The 15,044-nt window shown below is 41.1% G+C and overlaps 1 protein-coding gene across 1 annotated transcript in view; it reads right to left on the bottom strand.

The window, feature by feature from the left end:
- SLC6A11 (solute carrier family 6 member 11) overlaps positions 1–14,657 on the bottom strand; it is a 185,130-nt gene extending 170,473 nt beyond the window's left edge. Inside the window, exons 1-2 of the mRNA XM_001365646.4 lie at positions 12,135–14,657; positions 1,847–1,981 (exon numbers count right to left, since the gene is read on the bottom strand). Coding sequence (XP_001365683.2) covers positions 1,847–1,981; positions 12,135–12,357 — 358 coding nt within the window. The 5' untranslated portion in view covers positions 12,358–14,657. The remainder of the gene's footprint in view (positions 1–1,846; positions 1,982–12,134) is intronic.
- Positions 14,658–15,044: the final 387 nt, after the last annotated feature.

The following is a 15,044-nucleotide window of genomic DNA, read 5'->3' as shown; positions in this document are numbered from 1 at the left end:
AAGTGACTTGTCCAAGGTCATATAGAAAAGTTTCTGAGGCTAGATTTGAACTCATATATTTCTTTAAAAACAAAACAAAACACTGCCTTAACTTCAGTCTTATAATTAATAGTGAGTATTGGTTCCAAGGCAGAAGAAAGGCAAGGACAAGGAATTTGGGGTGAAATAACTTATCCAGGGTCATATAGCTAGAAAGTATCTGAGGCTAGATTTGAACCCAGGACCTCCTGTCTCCAGTCTTGATTCTCCATGCACTGAGATACCTAGGTGCTCCTGAACTCAGGGCTTTCTGATTCCAAGCCTAGCACACTATCCACTGAACCGCTTTAGCCATCCCCGATATCATATAAGCACCCCCATGTACACAAATATATACATATTAATTCATTCAAGAAATTTATAAGCACCTACTACATGCCTGACATCTCTATAGAATAGGAATAGGGATAGCCAGTAAAAGCAGTGGTTAAAGATACGAAGAAATGAACCCACTGATGGACAGAGCTCCGGTCATTAGGAAGGGGCGTGAGGGTGGGGGCCAAAAGCAATGTAAAAGATAATGCGCCCTCCTCTTAGGGCGGCACTAAGGTTAGTGTTTTCCCTAAGAGAGTAACACGGTGAATAGCTCAAGAGTTAGGAAACATTCAGCCTGTCTCCCAGCTTTCTATCTTTCTGCCCAACCCTCGGGGTCTAGAATAGCAATAAAGGGAAATGGAGTCCTCTCTGTGTGAAAGTCGTAACAGTAGCCCAATTCATAAGAGCAACATGATATTCCTAAGAGCAGAAATGATTAGAAACAATTCGTGATTCTCTGACTGGGGAAGAGTTAAACAAATACCAGTAAATGAAAGGGATGAAATATTCTGCTCCATCAGAAATGCTATGTGAAGCTTTGGATGAGACAGGCAGATATCCCCATGCTTCAATGCCTATATACCAATATGTAGCTACATGCATGTAGGTGTGCAAATGAGCATAGGTAACTGACACTAGGCACAGCCTGGTGGAGCAGTGGGATAGAGCTCTGGGCTTGGAATCAGGAAGATTATCTTCATGAGTTCAAATCCAGCCTCTGGCACTTGTTAGTTGTTGGATCCTCGGCAAATCCCTTCACCCTGTTTGCCTCAGTTTCTCATTTGTAAAATGAGCAGGAGAAGAAAATGGCCAAGTATCTGACAAGAAAACCTGAGAATAGGGTCACAGAGAGGCAAACATGGCTGGAAGAATTGACAACTGAAAATAAACACTGACTACATATACCCAAAGAGAAATGTATGCATGTACCCAGGTCTGTTTGGCTTCAAAAGGGGCTCTCTAGCTAATACCCAAACAAACTGTCTCTGACATTTTCTTTTTTTTTTAAACCTCACCTTCTATCTTAGAATCAATACTGTGTATTGGTTCTAAGGCAGAATAGTGGTAAGGGCTAGGCAATGGGGGTCAAGTGACTTGCCCAGGGTCATATAGCTAGAAAGTGTCTGAGGTCAGATTTGAAGCCAGGACCTCCCATCTCTAGGCCTGGCTCTCAATCCACTGAGCCACCTAGCCATCACTTCTCTGATGCACTCTGGCTGTAGATCCATAGGTAAGTTATTTAACCTCTCAGTGTCCCTTGAAATTCCCTAAGACAGCAAATTACTGACTATATTGGTGGGTGCTACATAGGAATAAAAGACTCTTAAAGCAGCCTTTCCATACTGAAAGTTGCCAGCACCAATGAAATCACAGAACCAGAAACCATAGAACATATATATATATATATATATGCCCAGCCACATATACAAAACACATGCATGTGTATATGTACTTCTATAGACACACGTATGATATTGATGCTGCCACTTACCTTCAAACAAGGGACAAATTTTTCTCCAACATGTAATGCCACCTTCACTAGTAAACTGCCCCAGGGCTGTCTCCAGGAAAAACACTGGTATTCCACAGCAGATAAAAAACACCACATATGGAATCAGAAAAGCCCCTGCAAAAAAAATAGTCAGAGGTCAGTTTACCCAAATTGCTTCAAAGCTCAACATTGTCTGAGCATCAAGATCTACTTTCACACATTGTGAAGACGTAAGTGGCAAATTCAGCTGCCAGTAGGTCTTTACTCAGTCCTGAGAAAGTATTTCTTCTTTACCTCCTCAAGTGTGTTCTTGTTAAAAAAAAAAAAGAAAGATCCACTTTATCTAGGAAGTGGACCAACCAACCACAGGTGATCTCTTCCATAAGAAAAGCCTTTCAGAGGGTCATGTGCTATGGAATTGAACAGACATAAGATAATTAAATCTTTCCAGTGGAAAAGTATTGAAGGGGGTGAAACACAGCTGGCTCAATTCATTTGGGTAAAGAGTTGATTTGGAAGATGAAGAATTAAAGGTCAGCCAGCTCAATTCTCTCCATATTTTTCTCCCAAAGTCTTCAAAATAACATCTCTCATCAAATGTTGGAGTAGCAAAGCTGACAAAAGATCAAGGTGAGCCATTTTTCCAATCTGAGAAAACTTGGGAAGTCAGGAGCAGAGGTTTGTGACACTGGGGTAGAAACTGGTTTGGAGACCACACACAGGCAGCAATAAGTGACTGCAGTAGCAGCTTTAGTAGCTCTCTGTCTAAGGATGGTAAGAAGTTCAGTTAGCCATTGAGGAAGAGATTATAGGGGATCAGCTGGCACTGATTGGCAATTCAATTGCCCATAACAAAGTTCTGAGTCACAGTTCCAAGGAAGAGGACTAGGGCTCAATCAAAAGGGAAAAGAGGCCCTGGACATAGTTCCAAGGCAAAGAGGGCACACACACTTGTGGCCATAGAGGACTGGGAGCCTTTCCTGGATAAAGATGAGAGTTCAGAGAAGAAAGCTGAGACAGAAATTAAGTGACTTTCCAATGACATATAATAAGTGGTGGAACCATAGTTTAAGGCTGGGTCTCCTAAATCCAAATCTAGTACTCTTTCCAAACCATAAAACTGTTTCCCAATATAAACTGGAAATCTTGTGACATGTTGGGAAGCAAATGTCACTTAGTTCAGCAGATGAATCCTGAATGAGTCAGTTCCTTGATTAAATACTAGTTTTCATGTTGACGTGCGTGAAATTAATAAGACACTTCTCAATGAAAACTCTAGCATAAAGGAACATTTTCTCTGGGTAACTTTAGCTATAGAATTAATTACAGTTGAGAAATGTTGTTTTTTTAAATAAAACATAAAATATCTTTTAAAAATATGCTGTTTAGAATTTGGGTGATCCTTATGTTAGTGGGTTTTATTGCAGCTTAATTCCCTCTTGCTATTTAGCCTAGGTGAAAAATTAATTTGTGCCAAAGAATTTCTCATTTATATTAAGAATGTTTAATGTATATAATAGGCAGAACCCATTGCTTGAATAAAATATGTGATAACATAAACAAAAACTAGAATTGATGAAGTGGAAAAAAGAAGCACAAAAAGTCACTGAAGAAAATAATTTTTAAAAAAATTAGAATTGAGCAAGTAGAAGCTGATTACTCCATGAGACATCAAGAAACAATCAAACAAAGTAAAAAGAATGAAAAAATAGAATAAAATGTGAAATACTTATCAGAAAAACAACTGGTCTGGAAAATATATCAAGGAGAGAAATGTAAAGAATTATTGGACTATCTGAAAGCCATGATCCAAAAGAGGGCCTAGATATGATAATTTTAAGAAATTATCAAGGAAAACTGTACCAATGTTTTAGATCCAGAAAGAAATTAAAAATCAAAAGAATCCACCTGAAAGAGATACCAATATGAAAATTCCTAGAAATATTAAAGCTAAATTCTAGAGTTCCCAGGTCAAAGAGAAAATACTTCAAAGAGTCAGAAAGAAATAACCCAAATATTGTTGAGCCAATCAGGATCACACAAAATTTAGAGGCTTCCATGTTAAAGGAGCAGAGGGCTTTAACTATGATATTCCAGAGGGCAAAGAAGCTAGTATTACAAGCAAGAATCATCTATCCAGCAAGAAAAAAAAATCTTCATAAGAAAAAAATGATTTGTAATTAAATAGAGGACTTCTAAACTTTCCTGATGAAAAGACCAGAGTTGAATAGTGTAAGAACAGGATTCAGGAGAGGATGGAATATTGAGGGTGATTTTTAGAAGGGACAAGATAAAAAGAAACAGAAAAAATGGGATGGGGAAATACACAATACACATAGTTATCATAACTATGAAAATGTGAATAGAATGATCTCACTCATAAAACAGAAGTTAATAGCAGAATAGAAACGAAACCAGATTCAAACAATGTCGTTTACAAGAGATACACTTGAAACAGAAAGACACCAACAGAGTTAAAATAAAAGACTGGATCAGAATCTATTAAATTTTAGCAGAAGTAAAGAAACTCAGGGGTAACAATCATAGTTTTAGACAAAGCAAAAGCAAAAACAAATAAAGTTTAAAATGATAATCAGAGAAATTACGTTAAAAATAAAGTCCTTATCTTCTATCCTAGAATCAATGCCATGTACTGGTTTCAAGACAGAAGAGCAGTAAAGGCTAGGCAATGGAGGTTAAATGACTTGCCCAGGGTCATACAAGTCAGGAAGAGTCTGAGGCTAGATTTGAACCAGAACTTCCCATCTCAAAGCCTGGCTCTCAATCCACAGAGCCACTTAACTACCCTCTGGGGAAACAACATTTTGCTAAAATGTTCTATAGACAATGAAGTAGTATCAAAATTTTTACAGCATTTCTCTGATAAAGGCCTCATTTCTCAATATTTAATAAGTATAGAACTGATTTCTAAAAATAAGAGCCATTTCATACTTTCCAAATGGCTAAAGGATATAATGGGTACTTTTCAGAAGAAGAAATCAAAGCTATTTAGTCATATGAAAAATTGCTCTAGATCACTATTGATTAGGGAAAGGTAAATTAAACAACTCTAAGAAACCACTTCACACTTTTCAGAAATAACAAATATTGGAAGAGATAAGGTAAAAATAGGGGTACTAATGAACTATTGAATGGTGAACTAGTCTAACAAGTCTGGAGAATGATTTGGAACTATGCTCAAAGAGTTATAAAGCTGCATACCCTTTGACCCAACAAAATGACTGCCAGGTCTGTATCCTAAAGAGATCAAAGAAAAAGTTAAAGGGCCTATATGTGGTAGCAACTGGAAATCAAGGGGATGCTCTCCACTGGGAAACAGATGACTAAGTTGTGGCGTGTGATTGTGATGGAGTACTATTGTGCTATGGGTAAATGACAGAGTGGGTGGTTTTTCATCAATACATCAATAGATGATGATAACGCACAAAGACAATTGTCATTCTCGGTCACCGAGAGACTACCACTATACTATATACTGAGGCAAATTAAAGTGAGAAGATTATGGAAAAACTTGACTCCTCTGATCAATACAATGTTTAAAAACAACTCCAAGGGGCATCTGGGTAGCTCAGTGGATTGAGAGCCAGGTCTAGAGACAGGAGGTCCTAAGGTCAAATATGGCCTCAGACACTTCCCAGCTGTGTGACCCTGAGCAAGTCCCTTAACCCCCATTGCCTAGCCCTTACCACTCTTCTGCCTTGGAACCAATTCGCAGTATTGATTCCAAGATGGAAGGTAAGGGTTTAAAAAAAAAACAAAAACAAAAAACTCCCCAACAATTCCAAAAGATTCTTAATGAAAAATTGCAATCTACTTCCAGAGAGAGAACTGACTAATTCTGAGTACAAATTGAAATGTAACTTTCTCTTTATTTTTCTTGAAATATGGCTAATATGGGAAATGCATTTTGCATGATTTCACATGTACAATTAATATCATATTGCTTGTCTTCTCAGAGGGTTGGGGAGAGCTGGGAAGGAAGGAGAAATTTTGGAATTGAAAAGAATGCTAAAAAATAAATGTAAATTTTTTTTTTAATGTGGATTTGGAATAGGGCAATGAAACTATTCATACTCTTTGGCTCATGTACTAGGGCATATATTCCAAGGAGGTCAATGAAAGAAAGAAAGGTCACATATATACGAAAATGTCCATAGAAGCATTTTTTGTGGCAGTGAAATGCCCTTTCACAGAACAAAACTGTAAACAAAAAAAAAGTGACTATCAGTTAAGGGATGGATGAAGAAATTTGAATCATAAATGCAGTGGACTACTATATCAGTGTAGTCACAAAAAGTAAGAATTCAGAGAAGCCCAAGAAGTCCTGTAGGGACTGATATAGAGTGAATTAAATAGAACTAGAAGGACAATATCTGATGACTAAAATAATGTGAATGAAAACAACAATTAAAGATAGTCAAATTCAGATAAATTACAATGACCAATCTTGGTCCTTGAGAATATATGCTGAAATATATTCCACTGAAAGGTAGAGAAATATGCCTATTCTGTTAGACACAGTTGTTTTGTTCGTAGGTTTTGCTTAACTATTTTGCTTTGTTACAAGAAATGGTTAAGGGAAAGGGAAATAGGATTAACTGAGAAATAAGTATATTGTTAAAGAAAAAAGGCATCAATAAATCCTTAGAGAAAAGAAATAGCACTTCTCTCTCTCTCTCTCTCTCTCTCTCTCTCTCTCTCTCTCTCTCTCTCTCTCTCTCTCTCTCTCTCTCTCTCTCTCTCTCTCTCCAGCATTCTTTGAACCACTCCACCTGTGGAAGAAATTCCACCCAACATTGAATTTCTCCCCAAATCACGCTCTCTCCTCTTGCTAACAATGAAAGTCTGTCCATTAATATAACATATTCTTACCTGAAAGATAAAGGCTTCCTTTAAAATGTCATTGTACTGAAGTAAGTCTTCTTAAAAAAGCATAATTTAATCTTTGGCTATAGAGGCAGCGTCTTGGTGTAGTAGATAAAATGCTAGGCTTAAAAGACAGGAACCACTGGATTCATATCTCACCTGTGATTAATTACTTAGCAATAGCAATCTGGAGAGTTCATTTCATCTCTGTGATTCGTGGAACTGCTGAGGAAATCACTGATCCTTATGCCTCAGCTCATTTTTCTCATCTGTTTGGTCAGTTCTGATATGACCTAATAGCTAGAGAGAATGTAAGTTTCTTGTGGGGCAGGAATTGCTTTTGGCTTTGTATCACCTTCGCCTGGCATATAATAAATGCTTAATGAATGCCTGTTGATTAAACAATTAATCTAGATATCTGCTGGCTCCCCAGATAGGCAGTAGTTCCTTGCCAACAAAAGAAATCTCTTCCTTCAGTTTATGCTACAATGGATGCACTTAATCTCTGAATCTTTCAGTGGTCAAACCTATTTCAATATTTCACATTAGGCAAGAATAATTCTGACTTGCTAAAGGGATATAATGAATTGATTTGTTTAAAAAGAGGTGGAAAAAGAAGTTAACCACTAACCTCTCATTGCTAAGCAAAAGCATTTTTTGGGGGGAAGATGGTACAACATTGTAAATCAGTATGTAATTAAAAAAAGAAAAAAACTCTTATCTTCCATATTAGAATCAATGCTATGTACTGGCATGAATGCAGTAGAGTGGTAAGGACTAGGCAATGGAGGTTTAGTGATCTGCCCAGGATCAATCAGCAAGGAAGTATCTGAGGCCATGTTTGAACCCAGGACCTCCCATCTTTAAGCCTGGCTTTCAATCCACTGAGCTATTTAGTTGCCCTTGATATAATTTTTAAAAAGCAAAATGGCGCCTGACATTTAATATCTAATCTAAACACGCATCTTAAATTTTTAATAAAATCCAAAGTCCTTTGTACTGTCCATTGACAAGAGAACAAGGTGTATTTAAAAGATTCTTCTAATAAGCCATTCAAATTCAAGATGAAAATATATGTAGATATATATGTACACAGACATATGTCTATAAATGTATGAGTACATGTACATATGTAGATGCACATCCAAAGGAAAATTTGGGGATATCAGATTAAAAGCAAAATAACTAGAGTCATAAAATGCTATAGACATAGAAAGAGACTTTGAGACTCTCTTGTCCAACTGCTCCATTTTATAGATGAGGAAGATGAGGCCTGGAAGAATAGTGAAATGTCTTGGAGTCAGTGGCCGAGCCAAGGTTGCCTGGATCTCTATCACGACTTTGTTCACTCTAGTGCACCATTGGACTTTTTTCAATGAAACTTTTCCTTCTGTATTTTTTTTTTGGCTAGAAGTCAGAAAATTGCTGTGGCAGGGAGACCAAAATAAGATTTTTCTAATTGGTTAATTACCAACATCCATTCCTTCACATTGCAAAGTATGATCGAACTTACTTTCAAACGCTGCAGGCAGTCATTTTGGCGGAGGATGAGCTACCTGTCTTACTACTATGGCCCAAAGGCAGTGTTCTTTGAATTTGTTCCTGTAGACCAGGTGTTGATTTCTTTGTGGTGGGAAGCTTCGAAGGTGGCCAAGTCATCTTAGTCTTAGAGATCTGGGGGGGGGGGGGCTCCTGAGAGATCAAGAGCTTCCCCAGGGTTTTCATAGCTTGTGTGTGTGTCAAAAGCAAGAGTTGAATTCAATACTTCCTATCTTCCCCCTTTCCGTTATAGTCTATTGCTTCCTAGTGATAGGAATTCATAGGAAGAGATGTTCCACATGACACCAAATAGGATATCTCAGCCACTAGAATGAGAGCACTGGCAAGGTCTTCCCCACAGCAGAAGGCAGGATGGCAGTCTTGCTTCCCAGACCTAGCTCTCATACAAACACTGCTAAAGCCCCCTCATTACCAGTGCTGAGCAGACTCAGATCAACTTGCTCTATTTATGCAAGTCTCCAAAGAAAACAGCTCAAACCAAGAAGTGGCCCTTCTCTTCTGTTCTCACCATTGCACTGGCACAGTAAGAGCCTGGAGAAATGGGATTTGGACAGATGGAAAACATCCTATATGCAAAATGAGCTGCTTGAGTGTGTTGGATTTTTTTGTTTTTGGAAGCAATTTCTACTATAACAAAAGTAGGAAAAACATCCAATGGGCCTTGTTATCTTGTAGAAGTCATGCAAACTTTTTTCTTTTTTCTTTGGTGGTGGTAGTGGTGGAGGTAACTTCTAATAAGTGTCCTGATAGATGGCCGTCCATTAAACATTGATTGTTATAATGATTAGCATTTATATAATGCTTTATGGTTAGCAGAGCATTTTACAAATATTATCTCACTTGATCCTTACAACAATCCTACTAGATAGATAACTCCATTTTCAAATGAGGAGATAGATAGAGGTTAAGCCTCACAGCTATAACATCGGAGGCAAGATTTGAACTCAGCTCTGGCTGTGAATTATCTCCTTTTTCTCAGTCTGAATTTACATATCCTTGGTGACTCTATTCCTTCACCCTGTCGCTTATTTTTTTAATTTTTAAAAACTTTAATTATTCACCATGTAGCTTATTAAAAGAAAAGCCTTGCAAATAATTGCTAAATCAAAAGATCGGCCTGGAAATTTCCCAGGTAGACTATCATGCTAAATAATAACAGATTTGACATCTTCTTTTGCTTTTTCTGTGAGTGATTTTGCAAGGCCAGTTGAAGCTAACTCTCATAGCACTATACATAGAAAGTTAGGACAGTAAAGGGCCTAAAAAAGCACTATCTAGGCAAACCCCATCATTTTATAGGGAGAAAGTTGAGCTGAGCAGAAGAAAAAGACTTGTACAGTTACATTCAGGTAGTGTCCGCCCAACCCCATCTTCTTGTCTCTGGAGTTCGTGTACCTGGGGTCTGTGACAAGGCTTTTCATAAAGAACACAGTCAACTGATCCCTCCTATCTTTATTGAATGGAGATCTGTGTTCTGCCCAGGCTTCATGTACTGGCAGTTCTTTCTATCTTCTAGGGCAGAAACTGTAAACCTTTCTGAGTAGTTGGACCCTTCCGTAGTGTTAAAAAAAAAAAAGTTGGACCTCATTATGATAATAGTTGTATATTTAGTATCTTTGGATTGAGAAAATGCTGGATGACAAAAGGCTACTATGAATTCTGTAGTTCATTTGCATTCACTTACATTTATTCATCACAACAGTATCTACCTACATTTGAAAAATCATAATAAATATATCACTGGAGAGGCATATTGTTTAGTCTACAGTGATGGATTCCCAGAACCAGTAGCACTATCTTTCCAGGGGTCCAGGGAAAACATCAGCCATGGCAAAAGTTCCCATCCCCCCGGTGATGTTTTCCTCACAGTGGCTGAGACCGTAAACACTTTTTTATTTTTGGTGGAGGTGAGAATGGAATGTGACAAGACCAAATCGAGCCACTTGTTGCTAGTTCTGTATTCCTCTCATTAAAGTTCCTTCTTGTTCATCCCTTTTCAGTAGGTGAGCAGGTTTGAGAAAGGAAGGCTCAGCAACATGCTTAGGAAATTTCGTGGGGTAGGTCTGTGGCTCAGTGGATAGAGAGCCAGACGTGAAGATGGGAGGTCCTAGATTCAAATGTGACTTCAGACATTTTCTAGCTGTGTGACTCTGGGCAAGTCATTTAACTCCAATTTCTTAGCCCTTCCCATCCACTCTTTTGCCTTGGTACTAATCCTTAGTACCAATTCTGGGACAGAAAGTAAGGGTTAAAAAAAATAGGCATTGATAGCCATGACATGTTAGTACCTGAAGAGAGCTTCAAAATAAACTATCAAACCAAGGTTATAGAAGTCAGACAAGTTGTTCAAGACTGATACAGCTAACAACAGTTATGAATACAGCTCAGGTTTGCTGATATTTAGGATTCTATTATACAAGACACTCCACCTCTAAGCTCCTGGCATTTTTACTGATGATATACTTACTGCCCTTGGGAATGCTCTTCCTCCTCATCTCTGCCTCATGACTTCCCTGGCTTTCTTCAAGTCCCCGCTAAAATCTCATCTTCTACCAGAAGCCTTTCCCAATTCTCCTTTATTTGAATACCTTCCCTCCATAGATTAAAAAACAAACAAACAAAAATAAATTTATAGAATGAGTACTAAGTATTGGTTCCAAGGCAGAAGAACAGTAAAGGCGAAGCAAATGGGAATGGGTGTCTTGCTCAGGGTCACACACCTAAGAAGTGCCAGATGCCAGATTTGAACCCAGGACCCCCTGTAGATTGTCTCCTGTTTATTCTGTATATAGCTTATTTGTACATAGTTATTTACATTCTGTCTTCTTTATTAGACTGTGAGCTCCCCATGGGTAGGTAGAGAATCTCTTTTGACTTTCATTGTGGTTCTCAAAGTTTAAGAAAGTGCCTGATATATAGTAGTGTTTAATGAAAGCTCACTGCCTGACTTTTTCTAGTAGGACACCAGTTTACCTTCCTGCCACTACTAGCAGGCACACACGTCACCCTGAGGGTCTCAAAGTCTCAGACAAGTGTTATCAAATCTGGCCTCAGACACTTCTTGGTATGAACAACTTTATTACTCGGAACACAGAGAGGAAGTTTATCTGCGCTGGTGATGGGATGAGGCTTGTGGAATGGCTGGAGCCCATATGAAATGAACACAGCTCAGAAAGTGAGTGAACAACTTCTTTTGTTGAGGGGAAGGGGGTCAGGGAAGTGCACTTCTGTCATTCTAAAGACTGTAGGGGACCATGGCCAAACAGCATGAGGGATGTGGGTAGATGTGTCCTGAAACCTCCACAGGCAGGCCAAGGTGATCATTTCACCAGACTGGCTGTATAACCAGTTTCAACAACCTGTCTTAGCTTCAAGCCTGTGTGTGTTCTCCCACTTAAAAGTAAGGGGAGTTTCTGAAGTGCACATCACAGTCCAATCCCAAACAAGTTTTTAATGACTGTCTAAGATGTGCCAAGAACTGTGCTAGTCACTGACCATACAAAGACACAAATGAAAATGGTCTCTGCCCTCAAGGAGCTTACATTGGGGGGGGGGGGTACTAATTGTAAATAAAGTCATCCCAGGCTCCCTCTCAGGTGTGCCTGTATTAACACCACCACCACCAAACACAGACCCGAGGACAGGTAAGATGGTCAGTCAGGAGACAGATTCCTGGAGCGAGTGTCTTGTTCCTGTCAGTTGGCCGGCACCACCCTCCTCCCCAGCGCCCCTCTCCTCAGACTGACCCATTCCTTTTTCCGTAACTCCACTTCAGCAGGGTGAATCCTGACCCCGGGCCTCAGTCCACCCCTCTCCTATCCCCCTCGCGCCCCTTCCTCACCTCCTCCGTTCTTGTAGCACAGGTAAGGGAAGCGCCACACGTTGCCCAGCCCGATGATCTCTCCCGCCACGCTCAGCACGAACTCCACCTTGTTGTTCCAATGGCCCCGCTCGTGGACCTTCTTGTCACGGCTGGACACCAAGCTGGCGCTGGAGGCCTCGGGGTCCCTCGCCTCCTCAGCCGCTTTGGCATTGCTGATGGGCAGCGCCTTCTCGGCGGTCATGGCTCCGGGAGCTCGGATTGACTGTGGGAGGGTCGGACTGACTGTGGGACGGGCGGGAGGACCGGCAGCCTGGGTGCTTGACGAGAGCGGATCGGAGGAGCGCACAGGCGGCAGTGGCTCCCCGGGTCCCTGGCACTGCGGGGCCGCCCCGGGAGGGCTGGGTTTTCAGGAGGCACTGAGGAGGGGGGAGAGAGAGGAGGAAGGAGGGAGGAGGAGGGGGCCCGGAGGGCGGGAGGCGTGGAGAGGGCAGATGGGCGGCGGGGGAAGACAAGTTGGCAGGATGGGAGACCGTGCCAGGGACGGGGGCAGGCACAGGAACTAGTGAGTCCAGGAGCGCACGGCCCGAGCCCCTCGCTGGAGATCCAGGGTGGGCAGCCTTGCGCAGACTTCTCTTGGTTCCCCACGCCTCGTCTCGGCTCTCCCGCGGGCTCAGTTGGGTTCGACTCTGCTTAGCGGGGTAACCCAGCTGAGGCGGCGGGGGCGGGGGAGGGCGCACTCGCTCTCTGGCCTCTCTCTTACTCTCGCTCTCTCCCTCCTCCCCTGACGCCCTCCCCAGCTCTGGCTCCGGCGGTTCTCAGCTTCTCACCCACGGATGTGGCTGCTCCCAGAGCACACTGCCGACAATGCATCACAGCAGAGAGCGGCGGAGCTGCCAGTTCAGTCCCGGGCCCTACTAGCCACAGGCTCGCACCTCTCCCAGCCTGCAGGATGGCTCCACCAGGACGCCACTGAATTCGTCTCAGCCTTAACCTGGGCCCTGCTCGCCATCACCCCTTTGGAGAAAGATGCAGGGGCGGGGAGGAGAGGCAGCTGCGCGGACCTCTCCCGTCCCCTAATTCCCCCATTCTGCAAACCCAGAGACCATGGCAGTCTCCGTGGCCTGAGCAGTTTGCCCTGACTTCATTTACCACAGCCCTTCTGTCTCCACTCCCTTCCCTTTTCACTGGTGGGAAACTGAAATGGGGGTTGGGGGTGGGAGAAGAGCTGAGGGGGCCAGCAATGGGGTGCCAAAGGAGAAGGGTGAGATCATCTCCAAGATGCTTAGTGGGCCCAGGTGCAGAGGATGGATGGAGGGAGACCAGGGTTCAGCGATCATCTGGGCCTCCGTTACCCTTAGACCCGGGCCACCTGGCTCTCACAGCAGGAAATGGAATGATCCCCACGCCATTGCTTATTATTGCCCTCATCCTGTCCCAGCTAAACTCTTTCACCTTTGTGTCATTGATGTAGAGACTAGCATTGAGTGATGTTCTTTAGTGTGAAAGAAACTGGACCAATAATTTTAGCTCTTTAAACTTTACAAACTCCTTTCCTCACAATTCTAGAAGATAAGGGGACATTAATATTATTTTCATTTTACAAATGAGGGAACTGAGTTTCTAAGAAGTTAAAGTTCTCATGAGTAGGGAACAAATATTTATTAAGCACCTAGTATGTGCCAGGCATTGTACTAAGTACTTTAAAAATAGTATCTTGGGGGCAGCTGGGTAGCACAGTGGATTGAGAACCAGTCCTAGAGACGGGAGGTCCTAGGTTCAAATCTGACTTCAGCCACTTCCCAGCTCTGTGACCCTGGGCAAGTCACTTGACCCCCATTGCCTAGCCCTTACCACTCTTCTGCCTTGGAGCCAATACACAGTATTGACTCCAAGACGGAAGGTAAGGGTTTAAAAAAAAATAGTATCTTATTTGAAATCCTCATAGTATTTTTAATCCCATTTAAAATTTGGGGAAACTGAGGTAGAAAAAGGTTAAGTGACTTGCCCAGGATCATTCTGATAGTACCTGAGTCAAATGTGAACTTAGGTCTTCCTGACTCTATTCACTGAGCCAGGCAGTAGGTATCTGAGTTGGTATTCCAACTAAAGTTCATGATTCCATAAAACAATATTAATATACTAGGATATTTTATATCATTGGAAAGAACTTTTTTGGGGGGAATCTGAAGACTACACAAAGATTATTATCATTTAAAAAGTCTTTTGGGGTGGTTCTCTAAGCTTTATTATGCCCATACTTTCTTCTACAGTACACACAGAAAGTGAATGACTTAAACTGATTCACACTTAAAGCTCTTTTGTCATTTATAACCAGGTTGTTACTTGCAGTGGACTGTGTACAAACTTTTCCTCAGCTTTTTGGCATGCTCAGACTCATAAAATCCTGTCCTCTGGCACTCTCAGACAATCTCCCCAGGACTTTTCTTAACACTCCCTCAAAGTTTCTTCCAGTTCTCACAATTTCCCCCACTCAAGATGGTGTCTTTCCCAAAGGTTTTTTAAATAAATTAAATGCCTGTTATTGATTATGGGACTGCCCTGTTTTATTTATATATGCTCTAGAATGATTTATACCTGTTTTCTATATCCGCATTTCATTTGGAGGTAATATAAAGAGCCAGGAGTACTCTGCTCAAATCTTACTCTTTCTGCCTGGGTGATCTTAGACAAAACAGTTTCTGGGTCTCAGTTTCCTCCTCTATAAAATGAGGGGGTTGTAGTGGATTACCTATATGGTCCCTTCTAGCTTTATTTAAAAAAAAATTCCTCCATACATTTTCCCCTCTTTTAAAAATTTATTTTTTCACATGTTTGTTACATTGAAATACTCAGGTAATTTCCTTCCCTCATTAGAGAAGGCATCTTCTGACAAAAAGATGTATGTATATATGAAACTGTGTCTTATTT

The sequence above is a fragment of the Monodelphis domestica genome, chromosome 7 (assembly GCF_027887165.1).
Source record: "Monodelphis domestica isolate mMonDom1 chromosome 7, mMonDom1.pri, whole genome shotgun sequence".
NCBI lineage: Eukaryota > Metazoa > Chordata > Mammalia > Didelphimorphia > Didelphidae > Monodelphis > Monodelphis domestica.
The sequence above is the reverse complement of the archived record's forward strand: the minus strand, read 5'-3'. Positions and strand labels throughout refer to the sequence as shown.